This window comes from Notolepis coatsorum, assembly GCF_963971535.1.
Source record: "Notolepis coatsorum genome assembly, chromosome: 3".
Lineage (NCBI taxonomy): Eukaryota > Metazoa > Chordata > Actinopteri > Aulopiformes > Paralepididae > Notolepis > Notolepis coatsorum.
The window spans coordinates 38,769,648-38,795,733 of record NC_140167.1 but is presented as its reverse complement, the minus strand read 5'-3'; the positions used below and the strand labels follow the sequence as shown (position 1 = coordinate 38,795,733).

The window sequence follows — 26,086 nt, the reverse complement described above, 5'->3', positions numbered from 1 at the left end:
ATCAGTGTTCTCTCATCTCTCTTCCTCAGAGCTCCGTCCTCTCCATTCCCATAATGTGTATACAGTCGCCGTTACTATAGCAACCCAGACTACATTGGACCACACTGCATTCTAAAGCCATAACCGAACATTCATTACTGCTGAAGCAATCACCCCAAAGGTTATTCATAAACTTTACATTCTAGTTGTTTCATGTTCAGCAGCATTTAAGTTAATCACTTCGATGTGTTTTAAAATAGGAGAGGAAAAGAGTTTTTTTTTTATGTTACAAGAGACTTAAGTTTAAGTCAAGCACTTTGATATGTTATGTTGTCTTAGAGAGTGCAATAAATGTTTTTATTGAAAAGATCGAGATAGTGATCTCAATGTCTTTTATGGAGAAAAATTGTGATTCACATTTTAGCTAGAATCATGCAGCCCTAGCAATGGCAGGATAGTGGCTCGGTCATTCACAGTTGGTCAACTCAAGCTTTCCCACCAGCCAGGTCTGGTGGGGTGGGATGTATGTGGGTCAGCACATCAACAAGCACTCACAGGCACTATTTTTGGAGGGATGGGATGGAGACGCCAGGCTTTTGGAGGCAAGTACAATGGCCACTGTCTTCTGCTGGGGTACAGTCTGTGTCCAGATCACAAGGAGCTTCTATTGTAATGCTGACTGAATGCAACCACTGTGATGTGAGAGGCGAGAGGGAGAGGGGAGGGAGGGGACTCTGGTCTGGTGTCCTCAGGGGGTGGCGCCTGTACTGTACATTTCTTAGCTTATCTTACTGGTATTTATAGAAGTAACAACTATATATATATATATATATGTGAGAGACCGTAGAGAGCAAACAAGAGAGGAGAGAGAAAGAGAGAGAATATACAGTAGAGTTCAGTGGGCTCGTCTCCAGCAGTGCGTCCATGCATTTCTTAATTGAACTGATAAAGAGCTATTTTGAGACAAAGTGAAAAATCAGCAAAAACCTCTGACTAGACTGGAGGATAAATGCTGTCTAACATCAGCAAAACAGTGAGGGTAGTTGTCTCTCTTGTTATTAATTACACTCCAGACCCACACTGTGGAAAACGGCTCCGAACAGCAACACAAGATGATTCATTAGACCTTGTGTAAATACACGGGGTCGACCGCGTGTGCGACAGATGTAATACACACATTAAAAAAGTGTATATTCGTCTGCGATACCGATTAGTCAACGCACATTATTAAAGCGCTCTGGGAGAAGTCAGAACGTCTGCGAGTGGGGAGGACACCGGTGTGAAGAGAGAGACATCTTGGCTCCAGTGTGACTTGTTATGCAACGCAGCTGTACACTCTCATTCATTACCCACACATAGCTAATCAGCAAATGGGCTTAACCAGATAGAAAGAAAACGGTTCAGTTAACGTTAAGCACCTGAGCAAACACAAAAGGTGGAGTCAGGTGGGGATCCCACTGTCCATTGTGCTGCTCGGACGGCATGCAAACCAAGAACAAACACACCATAGCTAAATAAGTGGGAGTGGAGGGGGGGGTCAATGGCAGGCTCACACCTGAGAGAGCTACACAGAACACACTACACTGTCTCTGGACAGTCAATGTCGGATTCAATGGGCTTGTTAATCATTCTGAAAGGTGTGACTCATAGATGACTGATTAGCGTTCCCTACGGTTGGCCCTCACCACCCTGAAGAGCCAACATGTAAATTGACGTCTGCCGGTTAAATATCAATCAAATCACCAAGTTCTTGTTTCACTGAAGATAATTTACAACTGCCAAGCCCAGTTTCTCCCGGCCGAGCAAAGCAAATACATTCTGATGACTTTTTCAACTTATGGTGCTAATCTTATCTAAAATGCATACTATGTCAACTGTTCCTACACTGAGCAAAGCACAGCCTAGAGACACACACACACACAATATGTTCACAGAACAGTACACGCGCACACACACCCACACAAAGCCATGCACACACACACACACACTGGTGTTCCATTTAAACTGTATCCCCTTGGGAGCTCATTATGGCACATCACTACATGCATCTCTCACTGTCTTTCTGCACGTCTTCCCCATTCCTCCTCATGCCTGTGTATACATTTCTCTGAGCCGTTGCACAACCATGCCATGCGAACATGTCATGCAACATTTTTTAAAGGGAATGTTGGAGTACAGTTGCAAAGAGGACGACTTGACTGCCATGGATTGACCACATTTCAAACTACCAACAGAGTTTCGATCATATCCAACCATTAGTCGTTGTCCCCCCCACCCACCCCCCAATCAAACTATTGTTTCCCAGAAAAAGTAAATGCCTTTAAGAGGCCTTCAGCTTAAAAGGTTTGAGTAACATTGTAAGGCTCCAGTGAGTCAGCCGCTCCAGCTGTCAAGCCAGTTTACAAGATACACTATGCAGCTGAAAGGCTCACACGCCAGCCAGCACAGAGACACGGCAGGCACATAGCGCACACATAAACACGCCACGATTGACCATAATAGCACGGTGCTGAAAAGTCAACACCCATAAAAACTTGTTGTCACTCATGTAACACGCGACCATTGTGTCTTATTACATCAACCGCTGTGACCCCCCCCCCTAATGGAGACAGTGCTGCAGCAGCAGTGGGGGGTGATATGTGGACATGGTGGTCTCAGGCCTCTAAAGGAGGCCTCTCGTCTCTCTCTGTGTGTCTGGGTCTGGGAGGCAGGACGGGGGTGTGAGCAGTAGAGGATTTTAATAAGCTTCACTGAGGCGCGGCTCATAATCTCCCGCTTGCACAACGTTAGATGTTCACGGGGCTGGGAACCCTCCGCACAAGAGCGGGACTCCTGTCCGCACGGTGGGGGTCGAAGCCCACCGGAAGGGACACAGAGAGGATGAACTAATCTCCCCCCGTCGCCCATTGTGAACACACAGCGACCTCAACGCGGTGCGGCAAGTGAGCAGAAAGAGTGGCAGTGAGGTCACTATCGTTTCTGCTGATTGCTAAAAAAAAAGAAGAAAAAAGGTAGACGCTAGATCCCACGGTCCAGAAGAGAATGAGGGTTAGGGATGGGTTTCTAAACGACTTCTAAAAAAGGTTAAAATGATGAAAATTATTACGACTTGCGGACTTTGCCAAAAATGGACCACCCCCAACAAAATGCCAGTGACCCCGTGTGATCTCGCATCAACGCTGCTAAAAGAAGAAATGCCACGTGACGTCGGTGGGAGTCCCTCTGGGACAGAGAGGCGGTGGTGGACATCCCAGAAAACACTCTGGATCCTGCAGGGAGAACGCAGGTCAAGGGCAGCTTATTTTCAGCTTTCATGTGGTTCCATGGACGGGGACATTTCTCCCCCCTGGGGAAATCCAGCGTAGCTGATTTTCATCAACAAACAGTGTGGAGAAGAACTTCACTTCCAAATAGCGTACGGGATGCAAATGTCCACTATCAATGCCTTTGACCCAAGAGAAAAATAGCCGCTGTGTGAATATGGCCAATTCCTTCATGCAAGAGCAGGGCTGTTCTAACATGCTTAGTTGAAAAGCGGTAATAGGGGGACTTCCGGTTTGCGACGTTCTGGTGAACAGCCACATGAAAGAGCTCCCGGTCGGTGAATATCAAGAAAAGGAAGTAAAATAATTCAAAGCGAAATAAAAAGTGACAATTCAAGAATATAAGAGAGGAGGAGGGTTGAACACGAGAAAAGGCGAGAGAAAAGCGACCCCAGAAGGAATACAAATTGTTGCGCTGGAGATGATTCAGACTAGCATGACGCAGTGGGAAGCTAGCATACAGGCCGACATCCAAGATAGAATAATGCAGATCGCCCAGGACATGCGGGCTAACACACGGGCTAACAAGCTAGCTAACCAAGCTTTCCAAGCTAACATACGGGCTATCCAAGCTAGCACGCAGGCCTGGCTGGAGAAGGAGCTGCAGGCTAACATGAAAGTTAACACGATGAATATGAAGCAGCAAGTGATACGAGCTGATGTGGCGTTGGACCGCAGCGAGGCCTGGCTGGAGAAGGAGCTGCAAGCTAACATGGAAGTCAACACGAGGAATATGACGCAGCAGGGGATACAAGCTAACGTGGTGTTGGACCACAGCGAGGCCTGGCTGGAGAGGGAGCTGCAAGCTAACATGGAAGTTAACACAAGGAATATGACGCAGCAAGTGATACAAGCTGATTCGGGAGAGGTGAAACGGACGGTCCCCAGGGGAGGGACGGGGAGGTGCTGGATACAAACGGACCAACCAGGACTCGGGCACTGAGGTCGGCTGGACCATCCGCACACGAGATGCAGGCGCGGAGGTCGCCCGGGCCGGCCAAGATGCGAACACGGAGGCCACACAAACCAACCGAGATCCGAGCACCGAGACCAACCGGACCAGCCAGAACTTGAATAACGAGGTTTCACACACCAAGCAGGACTCGAGCACTGAGGTCATACACACCGACCAAGATTCAATACCATATGCATATAATGTGATAGTGAATGGAGATTATGATTCGAACACACAGACCACTGGGAATACAGACAGGGTAAACACATTAGATGGGGAAATTGGGACTTGATTCGGGACATATAATACAAATAACACGTACTAGACTAAACTGTATAAACTAACACGCATGACGCACAACTAAGCATATTATTTGATAGTGAATGGAGGTTATGGTTCGAGACACAATGCAGATAACACACAGACCGCTGGGAATACAGACAAGGTAAACGCATTAGTTGGGGAGGTTGGGACTTGATTCGGGACATATAATACAAATAATGTGTAGTATTGTGTACTAGACTAAACTGTAGACACTAGCACACAGGACACACAAATAGGATGACAGGGAACATGGGGAATCACATTCGGAGACCGGACCGGGAGCTCTGGATATGTTTTTTTTTTTTTTTTTCTCCATTTTCCTCAGATTTTCTCCCATCCCAATGTTAGTCGTATGCCAATTCCCAGTCCCTTCCTGGTCGCTGCGCACTTACCCCCCACAGTCAGATCATCTTGGAGAGTGGAGGCTACCACGTGGGGGGGGGGGGGGGGGTGTCAGGGGAAGGGGCCATCGTTCCGGCGGTTCGACCCGGGGGAGGGGGGGCTTTGCGCGTTGTGGGATTGTTGTGGGGTTTCCTGGGGCCCTCGGACGCCATGGCCTGGGCGGTCTGGTCACCGGGCCGGGGGGCCACCGGACTAGGGGTCGCGGGGGATCATTGAGGCGTGGTGCTTTGGCCTTCTGCGGGCCTGGGCTTGGGGTTCTTGTGGGCCTGGCATCGGGCGGGGCGGGTGGGAGCTCTAGGTGCTCGGCTCCGCGCATGGTGGACCAGGATATGGGGGTGTTCTGTTTCTCGGGGAGGAGGGCGGGAGGGAGGGGTTTCTCTCAGGGGGATCAGAGCGGCTGGGCTTTTCCCGGCGGGGTCCTGTGTGTTGGGGGGGTTGGTGGGCGTGGGGCTCTCGGTGACATGGGAAATAGCGGGCTTGGCTCGGTGGGGGGGGGGGGGGGGGGGGGGGGGGGGTCCCCTATCCTTTCCTCTACTGGGCTGGCCCAATTAATTCAAGGGACCCGTGTCACCGGGGGCCCGGCGGCGCGCGCATCGGCCTGGGATATGGGGGGCTCCTATGGGCTTAACTCAGGGGGGGGACATAGGGGGAGGGGGACCATCATTTCCGCGGTTTGGCCCGGGAGAGTGGGGTCTTGGATGTTGTGGGGTCGTCGGCCGTGGGGTGGGGTGCTGGGTGGCATGGGAGGTAGTGGCTCGGTGGGGGGGGGGGGGGGGAGAGTACCACTCCTCGCCCCTCTACTGGGCCTGGCCCAATCAAATTCAAGGTACCCGTGTCGCTGAATACTCGGCCACGCGTGACACGGCCCTGGGATGTGGAGGAGCCTTGTTTCTGGGATGGCGGGAGGCCCCTCTCATGGAGGTCTGGGAGGCTGAGCGAGGCCGAATTCAAGGGGCCCAAGTCGATGTACTGTTGTGTTGTTGATGTCATTGTAGGTATGCTGTAAGTGTTGTTTGTCTATAAATGTTAATAAAAAAATTTAAGTAAAAAAAAAAAAACAGTAATAGGATTTGGTTGACTAATCGATTAGTTGATTTCAATGAAAATAATTGTAAAATTGTATTTCCAACATTATTGTCCTTCGTCAAATTAATTCAATCATTCATTCAGAAGAACCTCTTTAACACACTCTGTGCCAAAAACGGCTTTTTTATGTGTTTGGGCGCCGACGGTTGAGTGCCATAAACGTAAAAAGTAGTTTTTGGATTGTTTTATCTTTTTACTTTGATCCCCGCTCTACACAGTTGCCCAGATCGATCTGCATCATTTAGGCACGTCCCGGAACTGCATTCTGATCGACAATCACAAGGTGACAGACAGTATTGTCCCGTGTCTGAACTGCATGGGGCTCTGGGCTGATAGTCAGCTTCACTTTCAGTTTATCCTCGCAAGTGGCCCCTCCTTCTCCTGGGACAGAAATTCACAGTCCTCGCCTCGGGATTCCGTTGCATAAGTGTATTTGACCATCGACACGTGTATAGACATATACACTGGTAATCGCGATGGCGATGCGATCACTTGGAATTATTCTTTTGGAATACCTTCTGGCTAAGGTAAGGTACATTCTATGTCTATTTTACCTAATCTGAAACGTGTTTTTCTAACGATCACAGTTCGGTGTTTCAACGGACGAAAAACATGCTCTGCAAACGCGATCATAGTTGAGTTCAAACGAGAGATGCACTATGCATCATTTTCCAGGAAGTAACTCATTCAGCCTTGGATTTCTATGTTGCATATGATTGTGCCAAAATGTTTCTGATACCAGAGGGTGCCGGGACTATTTGCAGACATTTAGAAGATTATCCTTTACTAAATCTGACATCAGAGTGGGGTGTACAACCACACAAGACACCATCCCATTGTCTATTGGGACTAAATAAGAAAATTTTCCCATTCTTCTGCCATTTCTAGCCCCTATTGGACCAATATTGCAGGTGATGCTGCATACTGTTGTCACTCTAAGGTGCTCCCATAGTCGAGCGGACTGTACACGGACTGGACTCTGCGGAGGTCCACTGGACTCTTTGAGCTTTCATAGTCGAGCGGATCTCCGCGGACCAATTTCCTACATGTCTCGCGCCAGTTTACAAAAATGTTCCCACGCTGTTCAACTTGTCATGTCGTCGTCATCCGATGTCAATAGAGTATGTTATCTCCGTTTCCAATATTTCGATAATAAAACGGGCAGTTTTACACACTTCATTTAGAAAAGCCATTCAAACATCTCAAGCCCTACTCTCTCTTGGCACGGAGCGAGTGGTCAGAGTAAAATGCAGATCGACGTCACATTAAATGCAGTTCGATGTCAACCAAAACGCCAAGCAGCGTTTTGTGTGACACCAAGTCAGCGGCGCGGACGTCCATGCGTCAGAAAATAGGAGCTTCGCACTTGGACTCTGCTTTGGGTCTGCTTTGAGTACCCTTTGGGTCCGCTTTGAGCCGGCGGGAGTCTGCTCCGTGTACGGTCCGCTCGACTATGGTAAGGGCTTAATTCAGTAGGAAGATAAAGACGAAAATGGCTCAGGAGGTAGAGCAGTCGTCTGGTAATTGGAAGATTCCCGGTTCGATTCCGGCAGTGTGTCGAAGTGTCCTTGAGCAAGACACTTAACATATTGCATGGTTTCCTCAGCCATCGGTGTGTCAATGAATGGGTGAATGTGAGGCATAAGTTGTAATGTCCTTCCTTACGATAAATGCAGTCCATTTACTAGGGCTGTCTTAAATACTTCGAAGCTTCGTTCGATGGCACGAGCTTCGAACATTAAAAAATAAATAAAAAAATTTGCCTCCAAAATCTTGCGCCTCCATTCCAATGAAACTAAAGTAAGCGCCGCCTTCCCGCCTCCATTCCAATTAAACGAAAGTAAGCGGCGCCTCGACTCCACCTCTCTACAACAAGCATGTGGAGATTATCTGTGTTGAAAACAACAAGGACATGTGCAGCAGACATGTCGACGAAGAAGTCATCAGACGTGTGGTTACACTTTAAAATATGCAAAGACAATGCCCAAAAAGCAGAGTGCCAGATATGCCAGAAGAAAATGGCATATCACAACTACAACAACTTTGTCAAATCACCTAAAAAACGTAAGTATCGTTGTACACGACGGCGACGCCACACAAAACATTAATAAGGCTATGCCTATGCTGCTATGACTAATGTGTTACCAAGTTGGCTAATTTAATTGTAATCATCTGCTTTTGTAGGTGCATTGTCTGATATAATTATAAATTATAAATTAAATATAATATAATTGTTTGCTTGATAGACGAAGGTTGCAACATAATTATGTAATGTCATGTCGTTGGCTGTGAGAGCAGCCCCACTGCACCCAGGCAGCGCAGCCGAGTGAAACCTTGTCGAAAGGGGCTACTTAATTAATTAATCCAATCCACTTTATTTATAGAGCACATTTAAAAACAACAAAGTTTACAAAAGTGCTGTACAAGTCCCACAACATAAGATACAAAAATATATATATTATAATAATTTTTTATTTTTGAAGCTTCGAATTAAAATCGAAGCTCGGCCCGAAGCTTCGATTGCCAAAAAAAGCTTCGAAGGTCAGCCCTACCATTTACCATGGTTATCTGAAGTGAAATATAAAAAGATTTACCTTTTCAACCTTTTCCACATAGCATATGTAGGAGAAGACACTATTTCCAGTTAGACACGCTAGGTACAGCCATGTAACGGTTAGTTCATCTTTGTGGTATATTTCACTTCAGATAATGATGATGACACCCAATCGGAATCTGGCTTAGTATCTAAGACGCGATAAGGGACACAGTAATGGCTTGAAATATCGGATTTGGCATTTTAACTAAGTTACATTTTGAATCTTACTGAACTGAGAGAGAATGCTAAATATGTAGTGTCAGCTGCCAATACCAAGTCACGATAGGGGCTCTGCAATTCATAACCATGGAAACTAATCCAATTTATTTTCCATACTTTTCCAGACCTGCATGGATAGTTCCATTGGGCAGCCGGAAGGCAGTAGTCTCGGCCTAGCCAGACGGTGTGTTCCAAGTGCAGACAGACACATGATGAATCATTTATTTTGGATGTCGTGTGGCACTTGACACCCCGGTGTAAGAGAACACATGTGTCCTCGGAAAAGTGTGGCTGCTGCCGGCTATATCTTGCATAAAGAATAGCCCCAACCAGACCTTTATGAGAGGAGAGGCATGAAGCCAAACTGTCCATCGAGGGTCAAAAACTGGTAGCTAGAGTGCGGCTGGGTAGTGCAGTGGACTAAGCACTCGCCTACCACCGCAGAGACTCTGGGATCGAATCCAGCTGTCAGCGGTACCTCCGGCTTGGTCAGTCGTCCCTACTAACACAATTGGCAGAGTTAGCGGGTGGGAAGCCGGTGGGGTATGTGTCCTGGTCGTTGCAAACTGTGACTCCTACTGGTCGGTCAGGGCACCTGTTCAGCAGGGAGGGGATCTTGGGGAGATAGCGTGAACCTCTGCACGCATTACGTTCCCCCAGTGACACTCCTCGCTGTCAAGTGAAAAGAAGCGCTGGCAGGAGGAGGCATGTGATAGTCTACACCCTCCCCGGACTGACAGTGGGGCAATGCGCGCAACGACCAGGAAGGGAATTGGCATAACGACTAAATTGGCGATGGGAGAAAAATACAGAAAGCCTCCCTCCCTCTCTCTCTCCCTCTGCTTCCACCACATGTACACTTCATAGAGAATAATTAATGCTAAGCTGGCCGCAAATAAATGTAGGATTTAAGTTAATAATAATACAGGCAGGTAGTAAGTAGGTACCTTCCTAAATTGTTCTTGTTTAGTTTTAAAATGGAGGGGCAGAAAGAGAGAGAGAGAGCTGAAAACAACAGCTGCCGGGGCTAAGCTCCGGTGGCTCCATCTCCTAAAGTCTGACGGAGAAGGAAAGAGACAGGGGAGGAAGAAGGGAGGGAGGAGGCTTCCGTACGAGCCTTTCATCTGGGGTTTCATTACTGAACGCTCCGCGCCTCCACCAGCCCGACTGGGAAGGGCTGAGGGTTGGAGGTGCTCAGGGAGGCACTGCAGGCTCCGTCTGGGTCAGAGTAAATTCTGCCCCACCATTCATCTCTGTAGCTGAACCTTCAAAGGACTTCTCTCTCTCTCTCTCAACTGAATTCATTTTAGTAAAAAAATAAGTAAAATGTCGGGTTGAGAGGAGTGGCACTGAGGGGAAAAACAAAAGAAACAATGTTCCATCATCCTCTCTTTGATGTAACAGCGTTCATGTTTTGTGTTCATGAAATATTGACGAGACAAGCTGCAACCGCATGCATATTATCTCGTATCCGTCTCGACGGTGGCACACACACACAATAGCTTTGTCGGGATGGTTGCACATCGCCCCCCCGGCCGTAGTAATACCTCCCTCGGTTGTTCTCAGCTTGTAGTTAAAGCTGAGCTAGGCTAAGTTGTTGAATTTGTGATCATAAGGTCCACCCGTCTTTAGTTATGCTCAGAAATCCAAAGACCAAACAAATGGCTGTCAAACAGCCTTTAGAATGGTTTAGAAGCAGGTTGGGACAGGAAGAGTAGCGCATGCTTTCTGACAGGGAATCTGATCTCCTCTGGCCTCGATGAACGCAATCTGTGGGTGAGAAGGATACAGTAACAGTACCGGAAATGTACTTTAAATTCCCAAGCACTGAGCATACAATAGAGCGGTAACTGATGAACTTTTCTTAGATAGTGCGCCACCAAATGATTGGCCATTTGCTCTGATGGGACAGTGAACACTGGCTTCTTCTAGATTAAACCGAATAGGTTAATCTCATTAGCTCTGTGATATACACACACTAATGTGGGGCGTGGTGAGAGGATTGCTCTAATCAGCTCAGGACCTACAGGCCCGTATTGATGGGGTTATGGGACATGAATCCTTTAGAAGGGGTAGAAAGAGTGAACGGGGGAGGAGACCAAGTGTATGGATATAGTGGGTCATTTCAACACAAACGGAATTGAATGAGAACGTATAGATAACTAAAGATAGATCAGAAGGAAATTGTATAACAGAACCTGCCGTTCTGCACGGCTTGCAGATGGTTTTCCCACACAAGAAATTAAATTATAAAATGAAATCCCCACAGGCAGCCAGATTTAGCAAAGATATGGCATATGGGTGAGGTCATAACCACTCTTGACAAAGGCTTGCAAGCCCTAAACGTTGAGCTCCAGCTCTGGCTTCTGTAAATATCTATTAAATCCTCAAGAATTCAAACTAATTGAGTGGAGTGCGTCCCAGTTTTTCTTCAATGATGTCATAACCACTGCCGAAGCCATACAGAGCTCCCACAACTCAATATATACATGTGACATAATGCACTTCAACTAAGGGCAATACGTTAGGGGTGTAACAATGCATTGATTAATCGAAATGCATCGATTCTAATGTGACGATTCAACTGAATCGATTATAATCGAAATAAAAAATAAATGTTTTTTTTTTGTGTGTATTGTTTTTATTGACCTATAGTCCATTCATGCTGAGTGAATCAGTTCCCCCAGCCACATTTGTGTATTGAAAATTTTTGGGGGAATTAACTGATAGAAAATTAATAAAAAATTTATCAAATCTAATCGTCGTGGTCAAATGAAGATATTTCATGATGCATTGAATCGTTGCCTGAATAATCGTAATGGAAATTAATCGTTGCATCGTTACACCCCTATATCAGAATTGAATATATAAAAACGGAATTGTTTAAAAACTCTTGATTTAACAGGACATTATTAACACTTTCAGTGCCACGGACGACATATCTCGTTTTATTAGGCTTTTTTTATTAGGTTTTATTTGTTTATTAGCGATCTGATTTCATATTTCATCAACCGAGTCTCCCGTTGGTACAGCAGCTCCTCCAGCAGCTCAGAATGGAAAAAAGCGCCTCCTATCGTCTATCCCTGTGTAACTGCAGGTCAGTCGCTTAAAAAACAATCCGCTTCGACAATGTTGACTGGAAAACGAGTCATTGATAGGCAGATTAGACACATAGCCATAATTTAAAACATAGATTAGGGGTTTTTAACGCTAACATTGAAGTGGATGGTGGGCATTCAACCGGTAAATCAAGGTTAAGCAAGGGCTCTGAAAGTTTTTTTTTTTTTTTTTAATATATCTTTTTCCCCCCTCCTTTTTCCGATTTTTCTCCCATCCCACTGTTAGTCGTTATGCCAATTCCCAACCCCCTTCCTGGTTGTTGCGCACTTTCCCCTACTGTTGGTCCGAGAGGCCGGAGACTCGCATGCTTTCCTCCGACGCATGTGCAGCCAGCCGGCAGCCAGCATGGCCGCGCAGATTCTCACCGGGAGAGTGTAACGTGTGGAAGGTCGCACTACCTCTCTCCAGATCCTACCCTTGCTGAGCAGGCGCCCCGACCGAACTGTAGGGGTCGCTGTCCACAACGCCCAGGACCCACCCACGGCTCCCCTCCCCCTAACTCAGCCAAACGAGTTAGTATAGCGATCAGCCCGAGCCAAGGCAATGCTGACTCTCCGGGAGTCGAGACCGCAGCCTCTTGCATTGGTGACGAGCACAATCTCCGCTACGCCACCTGACCGCCTGGGCTCTGAAAGTGTTAAACAAACAGATTTGTATTTTCTTTGGAGAGAATGGATGAGCGAGTTAGGCAAGACTCATTTAGCTTTAGGCTGAAGAACAATACAATAAACAACTTTCCCTCGATGAGCATCGACCAATCAATATGCTAAGGCGACATGGTCCAATTCACAATGACACATCTATCCTTGGATATCCAGACATGAAGGTTAGGTGACTAAAGCCTAGTGGGCCAGATAGGACTAATCTAGAGTTTATTCTATCAAAACCTTCAGCACAAGGTTACATTACAGTTTACAGTTGTTGTTTTAAAAACAGCACCCCCAAAAGGAAAACAACCAAACACTAAATCTGTTAGAGGCCACCATAAGATAAGATAAGATAAGATGATCCTTTACAGTCCATCATCTTTCGTTTGGTCATGGCATTGAAAAGACCGGTTTAATTTCGGAAATGCTTGGATCATTACATGAAAACCTCTGGTCTACATTACCTCTTCATCCTCAGTCTCTCGCTCCATCACTCACTTTGCTAGTTCTTCGCCTCAAACCCACCATCCCTCTTCTTTGTTATAATAGGGGGTGACAGCTTTATATGTGGACTTACATAACACAGCCAAAGCATCACAATGGCTGCCATTGTCTCCTTCGTGAAGCGGGCTGTGGCAACCGTAGCCCTCTGACTGGCACCGGTCTCACCTTCCAGCTCACTCTCACCAGCACGGACTCAAAAACAAAACCTGCAGGTGTCTCTACTTTGTTGAGCACTCTCAATTGCCAATGACAGCCCAGCTGAAATATGGAGGTGCTGTGTGGCCCTTGCAGGAGTGAGACAAACCAGAAAACAACAGGTAGCTGTGGACGGGGAGATATCCGTGAGTTAATCTAAAAAGAGTAATGATGTCTTGTGGAGAGGGACATGGGTGCCACTGGCTGAGGCCTAGAGGGACCTGCTCTCCTCCCAGGAGGTGCTGAATAAAAAAACAAAGTCCTGCTTATTTTGGGACTATTCCCAGGACATCTTTCCGTCTGAGTGGGCTGGGGATATCTTTAGAGAGTGGGGTGAGAACAAAATTCTCAAAAGATCACAAAAGGGAGCTTATAAAGAATGAGAAAAACAGCTCGGAATAAGACGCAGAGAGGAGGAGACTGCTGGGGAAACAGACCTCCATGTTCTCCTTCATCCTGAGGAACATTCCGACAGACAAGCAACTTGGAAAAGGCCATTCACAGCATAGGACTTCATACAAAAAGACTGTTGACAAGGGAGCTATGCTCCTTTGCTCTTGAATGCAACGAAATAGCAAAGTCCACAGCAGACACAATCACACACTAATAAGCTAAAACATTGAGCAGTTGAGCAACTCCTATGGCAGAATCATCACAAAGAGAATGGAGACATTGCGGCCAGGTGTTGAAACGTCCTGTTGCCGTCGAGTTGCATCACAGCTGAACACAGAGTACTCAGGAAGAAGCCCGTGTTTGGTGGGTGCTTACAGTGACAGTACAGTACTGAGTTACGTGGAGCATCTCCACGAAGCATTTCGGAGGGTACGATGGAAGACATGCAAACGGCTATACCCTCAGGGGTTTACAGAGGTATATCTATGAAATATCTGAGTGTGTGTGTGTGTGTGGGGGGGGGGGGGGTGTCATCTCCCCTCTCTCTGTGGAACAAGCCTGAGCAGAGAGGTGGGTGGAGAGGCACGACTGTAACCATGTCCTAAAGGAGCGTTGACACCCATACAGCCTGACAGGCTAGTAGGTGAATGATGAGGAGAGGGGGAGTACATAGGGGGGATCCTTGGTAGTGTTCCTCCTCTGCTCCTTCAGTCCAGGAACATAGCCAATGTGTTGCCTCACATACCTTTACACACACACACGCACACACACTCTCTCTCTAATAGACTTCAGACGTCTTTGACAAGTGTTGATAAACTGCCTCTACAAGATTCCACAAGGTATTGGTCACTTTGCTGTATTGCTCTCATGCCTGCGAGCAAGGCTTTGGACTCAACACAATTATAAACTCAATCAATAAACGACTGCTGGGCCTAGAATAGCTGCTAACCGTATTACCGGACACAGAAAATGAGGTCAACTTACCTGAACGACTTCTATTCCTCTTTTCCTGAAAGACAAGTAAAAAATTACAATCAATACAATATCAAATGAATGTAACTCATACACATATTGCATATATGATGAAATTGTATAATTTTCTGTAATGGCGAGTAGCCTTATCTTAGAGCGATATGTCCAAGATGACAGTAATGCAAGCAAGTTAACAGAGATTTTAGCAGTCTGACTGAACAGTCAAACTGACTCAACTAGAGCAAAGACAGCTAGTGCCAGCGCATGCTCACATAGACCTACCTAAACACGAAGATTATGACAAACACCGTCAGTGTTACAGAAAGAATCATCTAATGGGTTTTGGATAGAAAATTAAAGGGAAGTAACATTTGTCCGGCTGAGATACAAAGATTCCACTCCAGAGCAAGGGAACGCTTTACAAGACAGCATGGAAATTCTAAGCTTAGAGTAAAAAAAAAAGAAAAGAAAAGAAAGAAAAAGAAAAACGTTGCCCAGCAACCGGCAGACCCCTCCATGAGAAGAGAGTAGTCCTCCGTGGCGTTGGAGTAAGAGTTCCAGCTGCTCTCTAATGTAATACCCCACCACACAGGCCACTCATCCATCTCAGCTTCTGCTCGTGCAAAATCAACCGCCATGCCAACATATACTGTATGTTGTATGTATACTGTACAAGGGGCCTAGACTGTCCCAACACCTAAATGAGCAGTTCAGACAAACAAATGTGTGAGTTTGTAGGCAAATATGTATAAGATAGTATAGGGTTGATTGATTGTGTAAAACACAAATGAGTTTCTATTCGGTTTTGAGGGAAGACCGTTTCTGCTCTCCTAGAAATCTGCCGAGACAGGAGGGGGGATATTGGACATGTTTGAACCTGCCGGCTCCTGGGGAGCTGTTGTCGGGATCAGATTAGGCCTGTTCCTTCATTAGGAGAGAAAGAGTCGGGGCGCTGCAGAACACAAACAGGAAGAGAGATGGCATCTCGCACAGTGACTGGCGGAGAAGGTCTGAAAAGTGTTCGCTCTACTGCAGCACAATGATAGGAGTTCACTCGCAGAACTAAATGCAATCACTTCCAACAGACTTCCAACACCGAGGGGGGGGAAGAAAAGAAAAAACACGTTGGGCTGAAACAACACGTCTCCTGGCTGGAGCGGAGAAGAGAGCACTTTTTACAACTAGGACAAAAACCACCGAAACATCACCGCACAGCCAGTCCTAGTTGTTATGAGGTCACAGCCCCATGGTAACGGCGGAGCAGCCATTCACCGCTTCACAACAATGTGGATATTTAATACTGCAGCTGGCCTGTTTCATGTGGTGTGAATGGGGCCTTTGGTTTCATCCCCGGCACAGATATATGGAGATTGTCTGCCCTCCCGTATTGTTGCACAGTGGACGCCATGAAAGGCAGCGAGAGGAGACTAAATAGACAAGCAGGCCACGGCCAAGGTTTTTTGTTTAGACTCGACAGACAAGAACATGGTAGATTTGGTGACAAACAAACCACTATCTATTACACCATATCAGTAACGTATTAACAACGCACAATACTATGTATCCGCTTTGTTCATACCAACCCTACAATGGTATTTTACACCTTAGGTCCGATTACTGTGCAAAATGCAGAACTGATTGCATTTGAGGCCACACTGATTGTATGATTAGTTGGGTGAGAGGTCACACAAATTTTCACAGCCTTTGTGTCTCAGTGTGTATCTCCTGAATGAGAGACCACAGTGGCCCTGACGGTCCTCGTCACGATACCAATACCTTGGATTCGATACCGATAACAAAATTATACTTTTCCGTGACGTTATGACCCACATTGTGTGTGCTGTGTGAGCCAATCTGAGGCTTTGTTGATTTTGGATTGTGGTTGAACAGAAGAAATGTTATATCTTGGAACAAACATGCTTATTGGCTCACTGACACTGATGAGATTAACTACTTAATCTCAATTAACACGGTGTCATTCAATACCAAATTTCTATACCACAAGTATTTTTCCATACCCGATAGTATTGAAGCAATTCGGTCAATACCATGAAAGAATCGAATTTCAATACCCAGTCCTAGACAGGAGGAAGTGATAATGTTTCCAGAGTGCCTAGTGATGATGCTGCTGCTCGCACAGGGAGTCCACAAGGCCATCTCATTTGACTAATAAGGTATACAAGTCTGGGGGACGCCAGTGAATTTCCTTGCTAGCTTATGAATAGATACAAAACGTAGAACTCTACTTAAATCTCAGACCAGCGGGGAATCTTTGTGCGGTGGTCAGCTGTACAAGACAAGACAGGACAGACTGCACCACTGTGTCAGATGCACACAACATATTCCAAGAGTGACTCCAAAGGCTGAAAGGCTGGTCCGTCTATAAGGGCATAGGAGATAGGAGTCTAATATTGGCACATTATATTCAGTTAACAACACATTAATCCATATTGGGCACCACTGCCCAGCATGCTGGTAGGTTAGCTGCATCCATCTGTAGCATATACCGTAATTGCCGGACTATAAACCGCACCTTTTTACCAGGGATGCTCGATATTGGCTTTTTTACCGATACCGATATACCGATACTCTTAATTTCCTATACCGATATCAACCGATACGGATATATGCAGGGTTTCCCCCACCAAAAAACTGAATAATTTCAGGTAATTAACATTATATATCTCTTGTCGTGTAATTAACACAACATTATGCATACTTGACAATAAATAAAATTATAATTTGTTCTTACTTGCTTGCCTGGGTAAATAAAGGTTAAATAAATGTAAAAAAAACGATACCGATATTTTCCGATATCACATTTTTATGCCAATATCGGTAGGCCGATAATATCGGACATCCCTACTTTTTACCCATGTTTTGAACCCTGCGGCTTATACAGCGATGCGGCAAATCTATGGATTTTTACAGCGAACGGCCACCAGGGGCACTCTCGCAGGTGTCTAGTGGACACCTGCGGCTTATATATGTAGTTGTACACATTTATTTTTCGTTCTATATCTAGCTGGTGCGGCTTATATTCAGGTGCAGCTTATAGTCCGGCAATTACGGTACTCTAGATCAGGCATCCTCAAGATCTGGACCGAACCACAACCGTCTCTGGACTCTGAGCAAATTATACTTTTCATATGTATTATCTGCGAGACATTGCCACGAGTCAAAATTCTACGCTATCTCCTCTGCAAGCAGTGCTCTGCATGTCCGACTGCTCCACTGACTGTGTGTGTCGGTCCAATCACGTCCAGCGTCCCGTCAGCGTATTTCCCCCCACCCACAGTCTGTGAATCAGAGGCAGAGTAGGGCGGGTCTTCACGGAATGCGTGTAGTCTCTTTCAATGGGTCAGAGTCAGAGCGAGAGTTGACAGCGCATCTACAGGTAGTTTGATCTGCAGGTACTGTAGCTAGTAGCCTAGTTTCGACAGCAGCCAGCTAGTAGAAAAATATGGCATGTTCAAAGATGGCCAGTAAAAGAAAAGTCGACAGTGAAAATTGGCAATTCAAAGGTGAATGGACTGAAAAATATGCGTTCATCCTCCCTCCAAACAGCACCAAACCAATGTGCCCAATATGCCAAGAAACGGTAGCTCTTGTGAAGAGTGGACATTTTAAACAAGTTATTTTGATGCAACCTTTCCTCAAAATTCAGCGCCAAGAACCACAAAAATAAATGGAATGAAATCATCATATCAAGCTGCAAGCAGAATTATTGTTAAATCTATGTCACAACGAGAAAAAGCAACAGAGTCCTCACTCAGAGTGGAATGGGTGTTGGCTAAACACAAGAAGCCATTCTCTGATGCAGAAATAATAAAATAATGTATGACTGAAGTGATGGAGACCATGTTTGAAGGCAAACAAAAGCAACCCCCCCCCCCCCCTCAGATAGCACAGCAACCAGAATAACTGAAATACTGGCTGGTGATTTGATTAAACAGCTTTGTGATGGAATAAAAAATGCACAGTGTATTTTCAGCTGTGGATGAGTCCACTGACCCCAGTGACAATGCTCAGTTGCTGGTGTTTGTAAGGTTTTATGATGAGGCAAAGGGGTAGTTTGTTGAAGATCTATTGGGCCTGACAAACCTCAGTGGACACGCAAGGGGGGAACACATAAGAAGCTTGTTGCAATTGTTTAAAAGTTTGACTGACCTTAATAAACAGACCTTTGTCTTATTGAAAATGTTCTTTGTGGACCTTTAAGATTTCTATTTGAGTACCCCTGCTCTAGATGTACAGATTCCATTTAATTTTAAATGCCAAGGAGGATAATCCTGTTAACATCTAAACTATAAAAAGTACACCCCCCCCCCTCTCCTGGGGAACAGCAAAGAGCTGACACTAATGCATAACAGCAGCTCTGGAGATCCAAGTTTACAATACCAAGTGCTGGGGACAGGGTTATCTCAGCTCTACGCAGGGTGTTGTACCTCCTAGAGAGAAAACGAGCCTTTTTACAGCAGATCAAGTCTATATATGGCAACCACAGATGGGAAGGTTATCTTAGTTAGTTCCACGTTTTTCCTTCCTCTTAAGCATGACTTCTGTTTGCTAACCCGGCATATATGGAAAAGAGAACTAGGGGAGAAAGACTAGTATTACTGAAAGCACTCACGAGGCTGTAACAGAATTGATTGTCTCACATGGTAAATGTGGCACTTTACCCTGCAGCCAAACCTTATGTGTTCTCACTCTGAGAGAACAACGTATCAATTCTGATACCCACCTGCTCTCATAAACCCATTAAAGGGGAACTCCAACATTTTGGGAAATTAGCTTATTTAACATCTTCCCTGGAGTTAGACAAGATGATACATACCTTTTTTGTCTCTGTGCGTGCATTTTAGCTTTGGGAATAGACGCTCCGTTAGCATAGCTTAGCTTCATCACTGGAAGTGAGGCAGGACAGTAGCCTTACAGTGCCTTACAGTGTATTGCAAGGTCTGACATTGACCAAACTTGATATGCATGACCTTGGTGGGCTCTAGGTCAACTCCTGAAAAGGGGGTCAATGTCAGACTTTGCAATCAAACGTTAGGGGGCTAATAACCCTTGCCATAATTTCAGTGCGCCCCCTAACTTTTGATTGCAAGGTCTGACATTGACCCCCTTTTCAGGAGTTGACCTAGAGCCCACCAAGGTCATGCATATCAAGTTTGGTCAATGTCAGACCTTGCAATACACTGTAAGGCACTGTACAGCTACTGTCCTGCCTCACTTCCAGTGATGAAGCTAAGCTATGCTAACGGAGCGTCTATTCCCAAAGCTAAAATGCACGCACAGAGACAAAAAAGGTATGTATCTTCTTGTCTAACTCCAGGGAAGATGTTAAATAAGCTAATTTCCCAAAATGTTGGAGTTCCCCTTTAACAAATATACTTTAACAATCGGCCACCACACCCTCTAGCTATAGCAATATACAGTATGACAATACAGTCTCCGGAAAGGAGGGGGGTTGATTGGGTTATGAAGAGATTAAAAACGTTTTGTAGATTCCATGGTGGTAATCTGTGCTGGCTCAATCAGGTTGCTTTGAGAGTCCACAACCCTCTTGGGAATGGTGAAAATCCTTCACCGAGCATATCAGCAGGGACAATCCACCGCAGAAAATACCTATCCCACAGGGACACGTTCTTACTTGGTTAAATCGCTAGCGGTTCGAGAATGTTCGTCTAATAATCTCTTCGTTGGCTGTTCAACTGTTGTGCTTTCAATGTGACTGCACCCCTCTTAACAGAACAGGCTTCTTCAGACTCTTCAGACAGAAGGAATTCTGAGTGAGAGAGGGTTCGTCTCATACTGTTAAAACTCCTTCCTACTCCTGTATACAGTGCCTTTGCTTTGGCTAGGTCAGCAAAGTAAAGTTATTTTTTTCACAATTGGTTTGTTGAGGGAATCCATGCCATACTTTACAACACCTTATATAACTCTTCACACTGCTGGAGACAGATCAGCTACAACAAGGCAAAGCAACACAACACACAACACTAAGGCTGTAACAACAGTAACAACTATTCACACCACAGTTGCGGTTTCCAGGTCACATCATATTAAGGACATTTTGGTTTAACATGACGTTGACTTGTATGCAATTCTGTTGCATGCAATGTCATTGGATAGTTGTCATGTAGAAATGTATCACATTTAGGCTACACCAAAATGTCATCATAGTCAAGTACTGTGGAAACCATGGAGACTGCCCAATGATCATATGAACAGCTGCATCAAGGTTTATAATTTCACTAACTTCAGTAGAAGATAGCTAGCAGTAGATATGAGATATGTTGCAAGGACAGCAAACATAAAAAATACACGGTTTCACAAAAATTATATTTTGATTGATAGTCATTGATTGATTGATTGATGTGCAACCGGTTGTAAAAATTGTAATCACATTTAACTTGTTGCAACTGTTGTGGACATGCTTCTTGTCAGTAGCAAGGTTTAACTATGAAGCTCAGACACAACTCAGTTGCGTATACTGTACACAAGTTGCATAATAAGCTGCATGTATTTTGACACTGGTCTAAGACACGGCTCAGAATCACACCGAAGCATTTTAAAGCTAAAATAAATCCTAAAACAGAATTCACATTATTCCTATGATCTTGGGACAGTTGGATGTATGTATATAAACAAACATACAACTCCCAAAAGGTAGAAACTCAAGTGTAAAGATTCTCATCCTTGATGTCATCAAACAACTTTCTGGAGCTGCTCCAGACAATAAATGGGAGACAGACTTTATGGCCTTAGTGACCGTACTCACTCACAGGGGATAAGGGTCGGCCTATATATCCTAGATTAGAATAGTTAGTGCAATAAACTGGGTGCAAAAGTTCGAACAAATATATGAGTTCACAAAGTCAGTTTCCCATTCAACTCAATTAAATACGCTCCAGTGGCATGAAGTGCAGTCAAAGTCTGTCTAGAGACATAATATGTTATTTGATTATTATTAATTATTAGACTGTCTCTGGTACAGTTCGGCATATTGGCAAATTAAGAGTCCACTGCATATTCACCATCATTGGGGCAGTTATGCAAAGTGTCTCTTGAGGACATCAGATATGAGGATCTGGGTTGTCTGGTTTCCAGCAATGCGATAACGTTTAAATACTTTCAGGCTAGATTTTCTATATTGATATTATCATAATTCTCAAAAAGCACACGCATTGACTGAAGACCCAGCTAAACATCATACAGTATTCACCAACTAATGCCTCCAATTTTGAGAAAGCCATAATTTCTTGGTGGAAAACACAAAAATACAAAAGAGGCTGTCCTTTTAATATAGCAGACTTGGAAACAGCAGATCAGCAAGAAGCCTAAGCACCTCTGCGTTAATAATAGTTAAAATGTCAAAGAGACACAAGAGAGAAAACTAAGGAAGAACAGCAGGGGGGCACTCTAATGAGAATGCTCCAAACATGAACATCAAATGCCATTAAATCTCATTATAACTATAATGCAATTTTAATCATAACCTGGCTTGAGCTGTGGGTTCAGTTTGTATTACCATTCTGTGTCACCTAGAACCCATGTCCATGAGAAGTGTCCACGCCAGTTACACTTCCGTGAGTCCATTTACATTTACTTGGCCTAATAAATCCGCTGTGTGACTAATCTTTCAGTACATACCTGCACAAATCTGCAAAGGCCTGGAAATTCAATTTTTTCATCTTCTTCTCGCTGAGCCAATAGCCGACTCTCCGGCCCTTCAGAAAGGTCTGCATCGCCACTGTGTTGTTGTTCTTCTAACTCTAGACGTGACTGAAGACTCAACCTGGAACCAGGCGACAACAGGAACCCGCAGCCTCGCAGCAGCCTCCTGCCAGAGATCAGGGAGGGAAAACATACAAGTTCACCACTTGGTTGTAATACGAGAACATACAACTGGCAACGAGGCTCCCCGCTGATCAGTCTCCTTGCTAAATGTACACCTGAATGTCAGTAGTTCCCGATTCGCAAGTTAACATAACAAGCTGGTGTTACTGTTAACCAGCAGTCAACCTATTTTAACATTAGCAAGCTAGCATGCGAGCTCGTTTAGCAACACGAATTTGACCCCCTTTAGCTAGGTGGCTAATCGTTAGCTGGCTAGCCAAGTTAGCGAACTGTGCCTATGCACCATTATGGAATTAAACACGAATAGCGAACAGTTAAGCTAACGTTAGTCTAGCTTGCAAACAAAGCTGACAAGTGTAACGTCACGGATTGAAATAACATGATCCGACCGAGCAACACTACGTTATAACGTTACCACCCAGCTAAGCTATAGCTAAACGATGCCAGTGATGAACGGTGGTAAAGAAGCCCAACCTGTCAGTTTTAACACATTCCCTTCGAATTTCGTAGTTCTCTTCGGAAACTAACTCGGGCGGGTTTCCATTATCTGTTCGCCTCGGCTTTAGGTTTTCATCAGGTTGACAGATGATGACAAGCACCGCTGGAATCACGCTGAGACGTTCTTCCTCCTTCAGTCTCCTAAGAAGTGGAAGCAGCCGCACACACCCTAGACTTCAGGGGCCAGGCTCGGTCACTCTGGTGGTGGAGCACCGTGCAGCACACCCTCACCCGGTCACACTCACACAGGGCCCTGCAGCAGAAGAGGAGCGCACAGGAGCCAGCTCTCACTCGTATTTCGACCGTTTCACTATTGTAATAATATAGTAAAAGCAGAGTACCCCAGTAGTAGATCAATCGGCTTGATCGTACTTCTACATTTACGCCTCGAAAATGATGCTACGTGGGCGCCACCCCGTGGAAAAACACGAGAGATGCAACTGAACCACTATGAATTGAAAATGGGGGACCCTGATGTAAACAAGACAAACGTCTTTCTCTGGTCTGCATCCCCTTAACAATTGTGTGTATTGAGCCGTACTGTATTGTACCCATTCTGCAATTTGGGTTTGGGATGATCGATGAGAATGTGTTTTGTTCGAATCGATACTGATCGGAATGGCATCAAAAGGTGTACAAACAAAAAGCAACACCCGCTCAACCACCACTCACTGGGACGGAAAATATGAACGGTAGTCAACGGCGAGAGATGCGTAACTTTTGGATCGTGCCATGAATGACCTATTATGGTGTAAATTGAAAAGTGTAATTAGCTAACTAACGTTACGTCAAAGGCTATCGCCTATCGATAATGTTGACTTGCGAATCAACTTTCTTGACTTGCAAAATTCTTCTTATTCTATGGGTTTAATGGCGGGTCGCAACCACAGAAAGGAGCATACCGCCACCTACTGTACAACCCGGCAACTGGAGCGGAGAAAAGACAACAACAAACCCAGAACAATACAAAATACCCAACCCTAACATCACCACCCTATACAAAACTAATACAAATAAAACCTAAACACAAACCAAATGAAAAGAAATACAATTCAAATCCTACCCCCCAAAAAACACAAACCCCCAAACCAAATCCTGCACCCCTTTACTACCCACCACATCACTTAACAACAATCCACCCAACGTAAAATCCGCACCCCCCCTCTCCCTCACCGACCCCACAAGACCCCCTCCCTCTCATACCGAGCACAATGGAGCAGCACATGTTCAACTGTTTCCAGCTCCCCACAAAAAGGGTTAAAAGACACATAGATACGGTACCCAGGAGTGAATTCACCTCTTAGTGCAGCGGTCTATGTTGTCGCCCATGGCGTGGGAGACCCGTGTTCGACTCTCCCTCGGGGCATCAACAAATTACACAATGCAAGAGGAGTACCATACGATCGGTCACACTGGTGCCGTATGACCCGGATGTCCTGAGGTGGCGTGAGTTTAGGGAGGTGAGTGTAACGGAGGTATGTGAGTAATATCCACAGTCACGATAAACCTGTGTGTCACGAAGTGACTGTGGCAGTAAGCGGGCTGCGAGTTAAACTCACTTCCCCATAACAGGGTTAAAAAACACATAGATACGGTACCAGGAGTGAATTCGCCTCTTAGTGCAGCGGTCTATGTTGTCGCCCACGGCATGGGAGACCTGTGTTCGACTCTCCCTCGGGGCATCGACAAATTACTCAATGCAAGAGGAGTACCATACGATCGGTCACACATGCCCACCCTAAATAACGAGGAATTGAGCCCCGAATACTTGCAAAATTATATTGTGTTATTCATGGCACAACTCAAACGAGATACAAATTTAAAAAAAATCGAGGGAGGTGTAGTTACGTTTTTGCTGTTTCTGGCCGGTCCACCATCTTGAAAACGCAATGTATTTTCCCATTGCCCATTTCTAAATCGTCTCGTTTAAAACAAATAAATCATTAACATTTGCATGGTGTAACTTTCTGTGCGTATTCATCCACAATGTTGAGCTATAGGTAAACAAGAATACCCTGAAGACTCTGGCAGGAGCACTCATTCAAGGGTACTACGACTATGCTTGCACCTCATGGTACCAAAGCACCTCAAAGGCGCTAAAAACGAAATTACAAACATCTCAAAACAAACTGGTCAGCGCTTGACCTGACTCCTAGAACCCACCTCACCCCTGCCCACTTTGACTACCTAGGATGGCTTAGAGTAGACGACAGAGTACAGCAACTTGCAATGGGCCTGGTCTACAAGATACACTACACGACCAAGGTACCCATGTACATGTCAAAATACTTCCCAGTGTTCCCCACCCAAACCCCCATATCCGACCCCCCCCCCCCCCCCCCACGAACCACCTCCAATGTACAGCCCCCCCCTCCCCACCTACCCAACCTCCCCCAATGTAGGTTGTACATTGTACAGTTTTTACATCAAATGTATATACTCTTTTCTGGACTCTTTTTGTATCACAAACAGTACTGTATTTGCAAATCTGGTATGTCATAAATGTATAGATGTAGCAGTACTGAGGGCGGCTACGTGGCGTAGTGGGCAAGGCGCTCGCCACGAATGCGGAGACGCTCGCTCCACATTGCTTTCAGTTTAGCTGGTCGTTCATACTAATACACATTGGCCGTATTAGGGGGTGGGAAACTGATGGGTGGGGATCGGGCGTTGTGGACAGCGACTCCTACAGGTCGGTTGGTGCGCCTGCGCAGTAGAATCAGGAAGTGTCGGGGGCAGCGTGAGCCTCCCACGCGTTACTCCTCGCCACTGAGAGATCGAGCTGCGCAGGTGAAAAGATGCGACTGCTGTTACCTCAAGTACCGGAGGGGACTTGTGCTATGTATGACTTAGTCCACATTGCAGCCGGCTTGTGGGAGGCAAGAAACAGCGTTCGTGACAGGGGAGGGTTGAATTGGATGATACGAAATTGGGATGGGAGAAAATATATAGAAAATGGGAGAAAAAGTGGATAAAAAAAAAAAGATGTAGCAGTACTGTCTATCTG

The 26,086-nt window shown here is 45.5% G+C and overlaps 1 protein-coding gene across 1 annotated transcript in view; it reads right to left on the bottom strand.

The window, feature by feature from the left end:
* The window catches only part of itpk1b (inositol-tetrakisphosphate 1-kinase b), a 67,255-nt gene extending 43,881 nt beyond the window's left edge, over positions 1-23,374 (bottom strand). Inside the window, exons 1-3 of the mRNA XM_084310865.1 lie at positions 23,056-23,374; positions 22,375-22,564; positions 14,728-14,752 (exon numbers count right to left, since the gene is read on the bottom strand). Coding sequence (XP_084166991.1) covers positions 14,728-14,752; positions 22,375-22,469 — 120 coding nt within the window. The 5' untranslated portion in view covers positions 22,470-22,564; positions 23,056-23,374. The remainder of the gene's footprint in view (positions 1-14,727; positions 14,753-22,374; positions 22,565-23,055) is intronic.
* Positions 23,375-26,086: the final 2,712 nt, after the last annotated feature.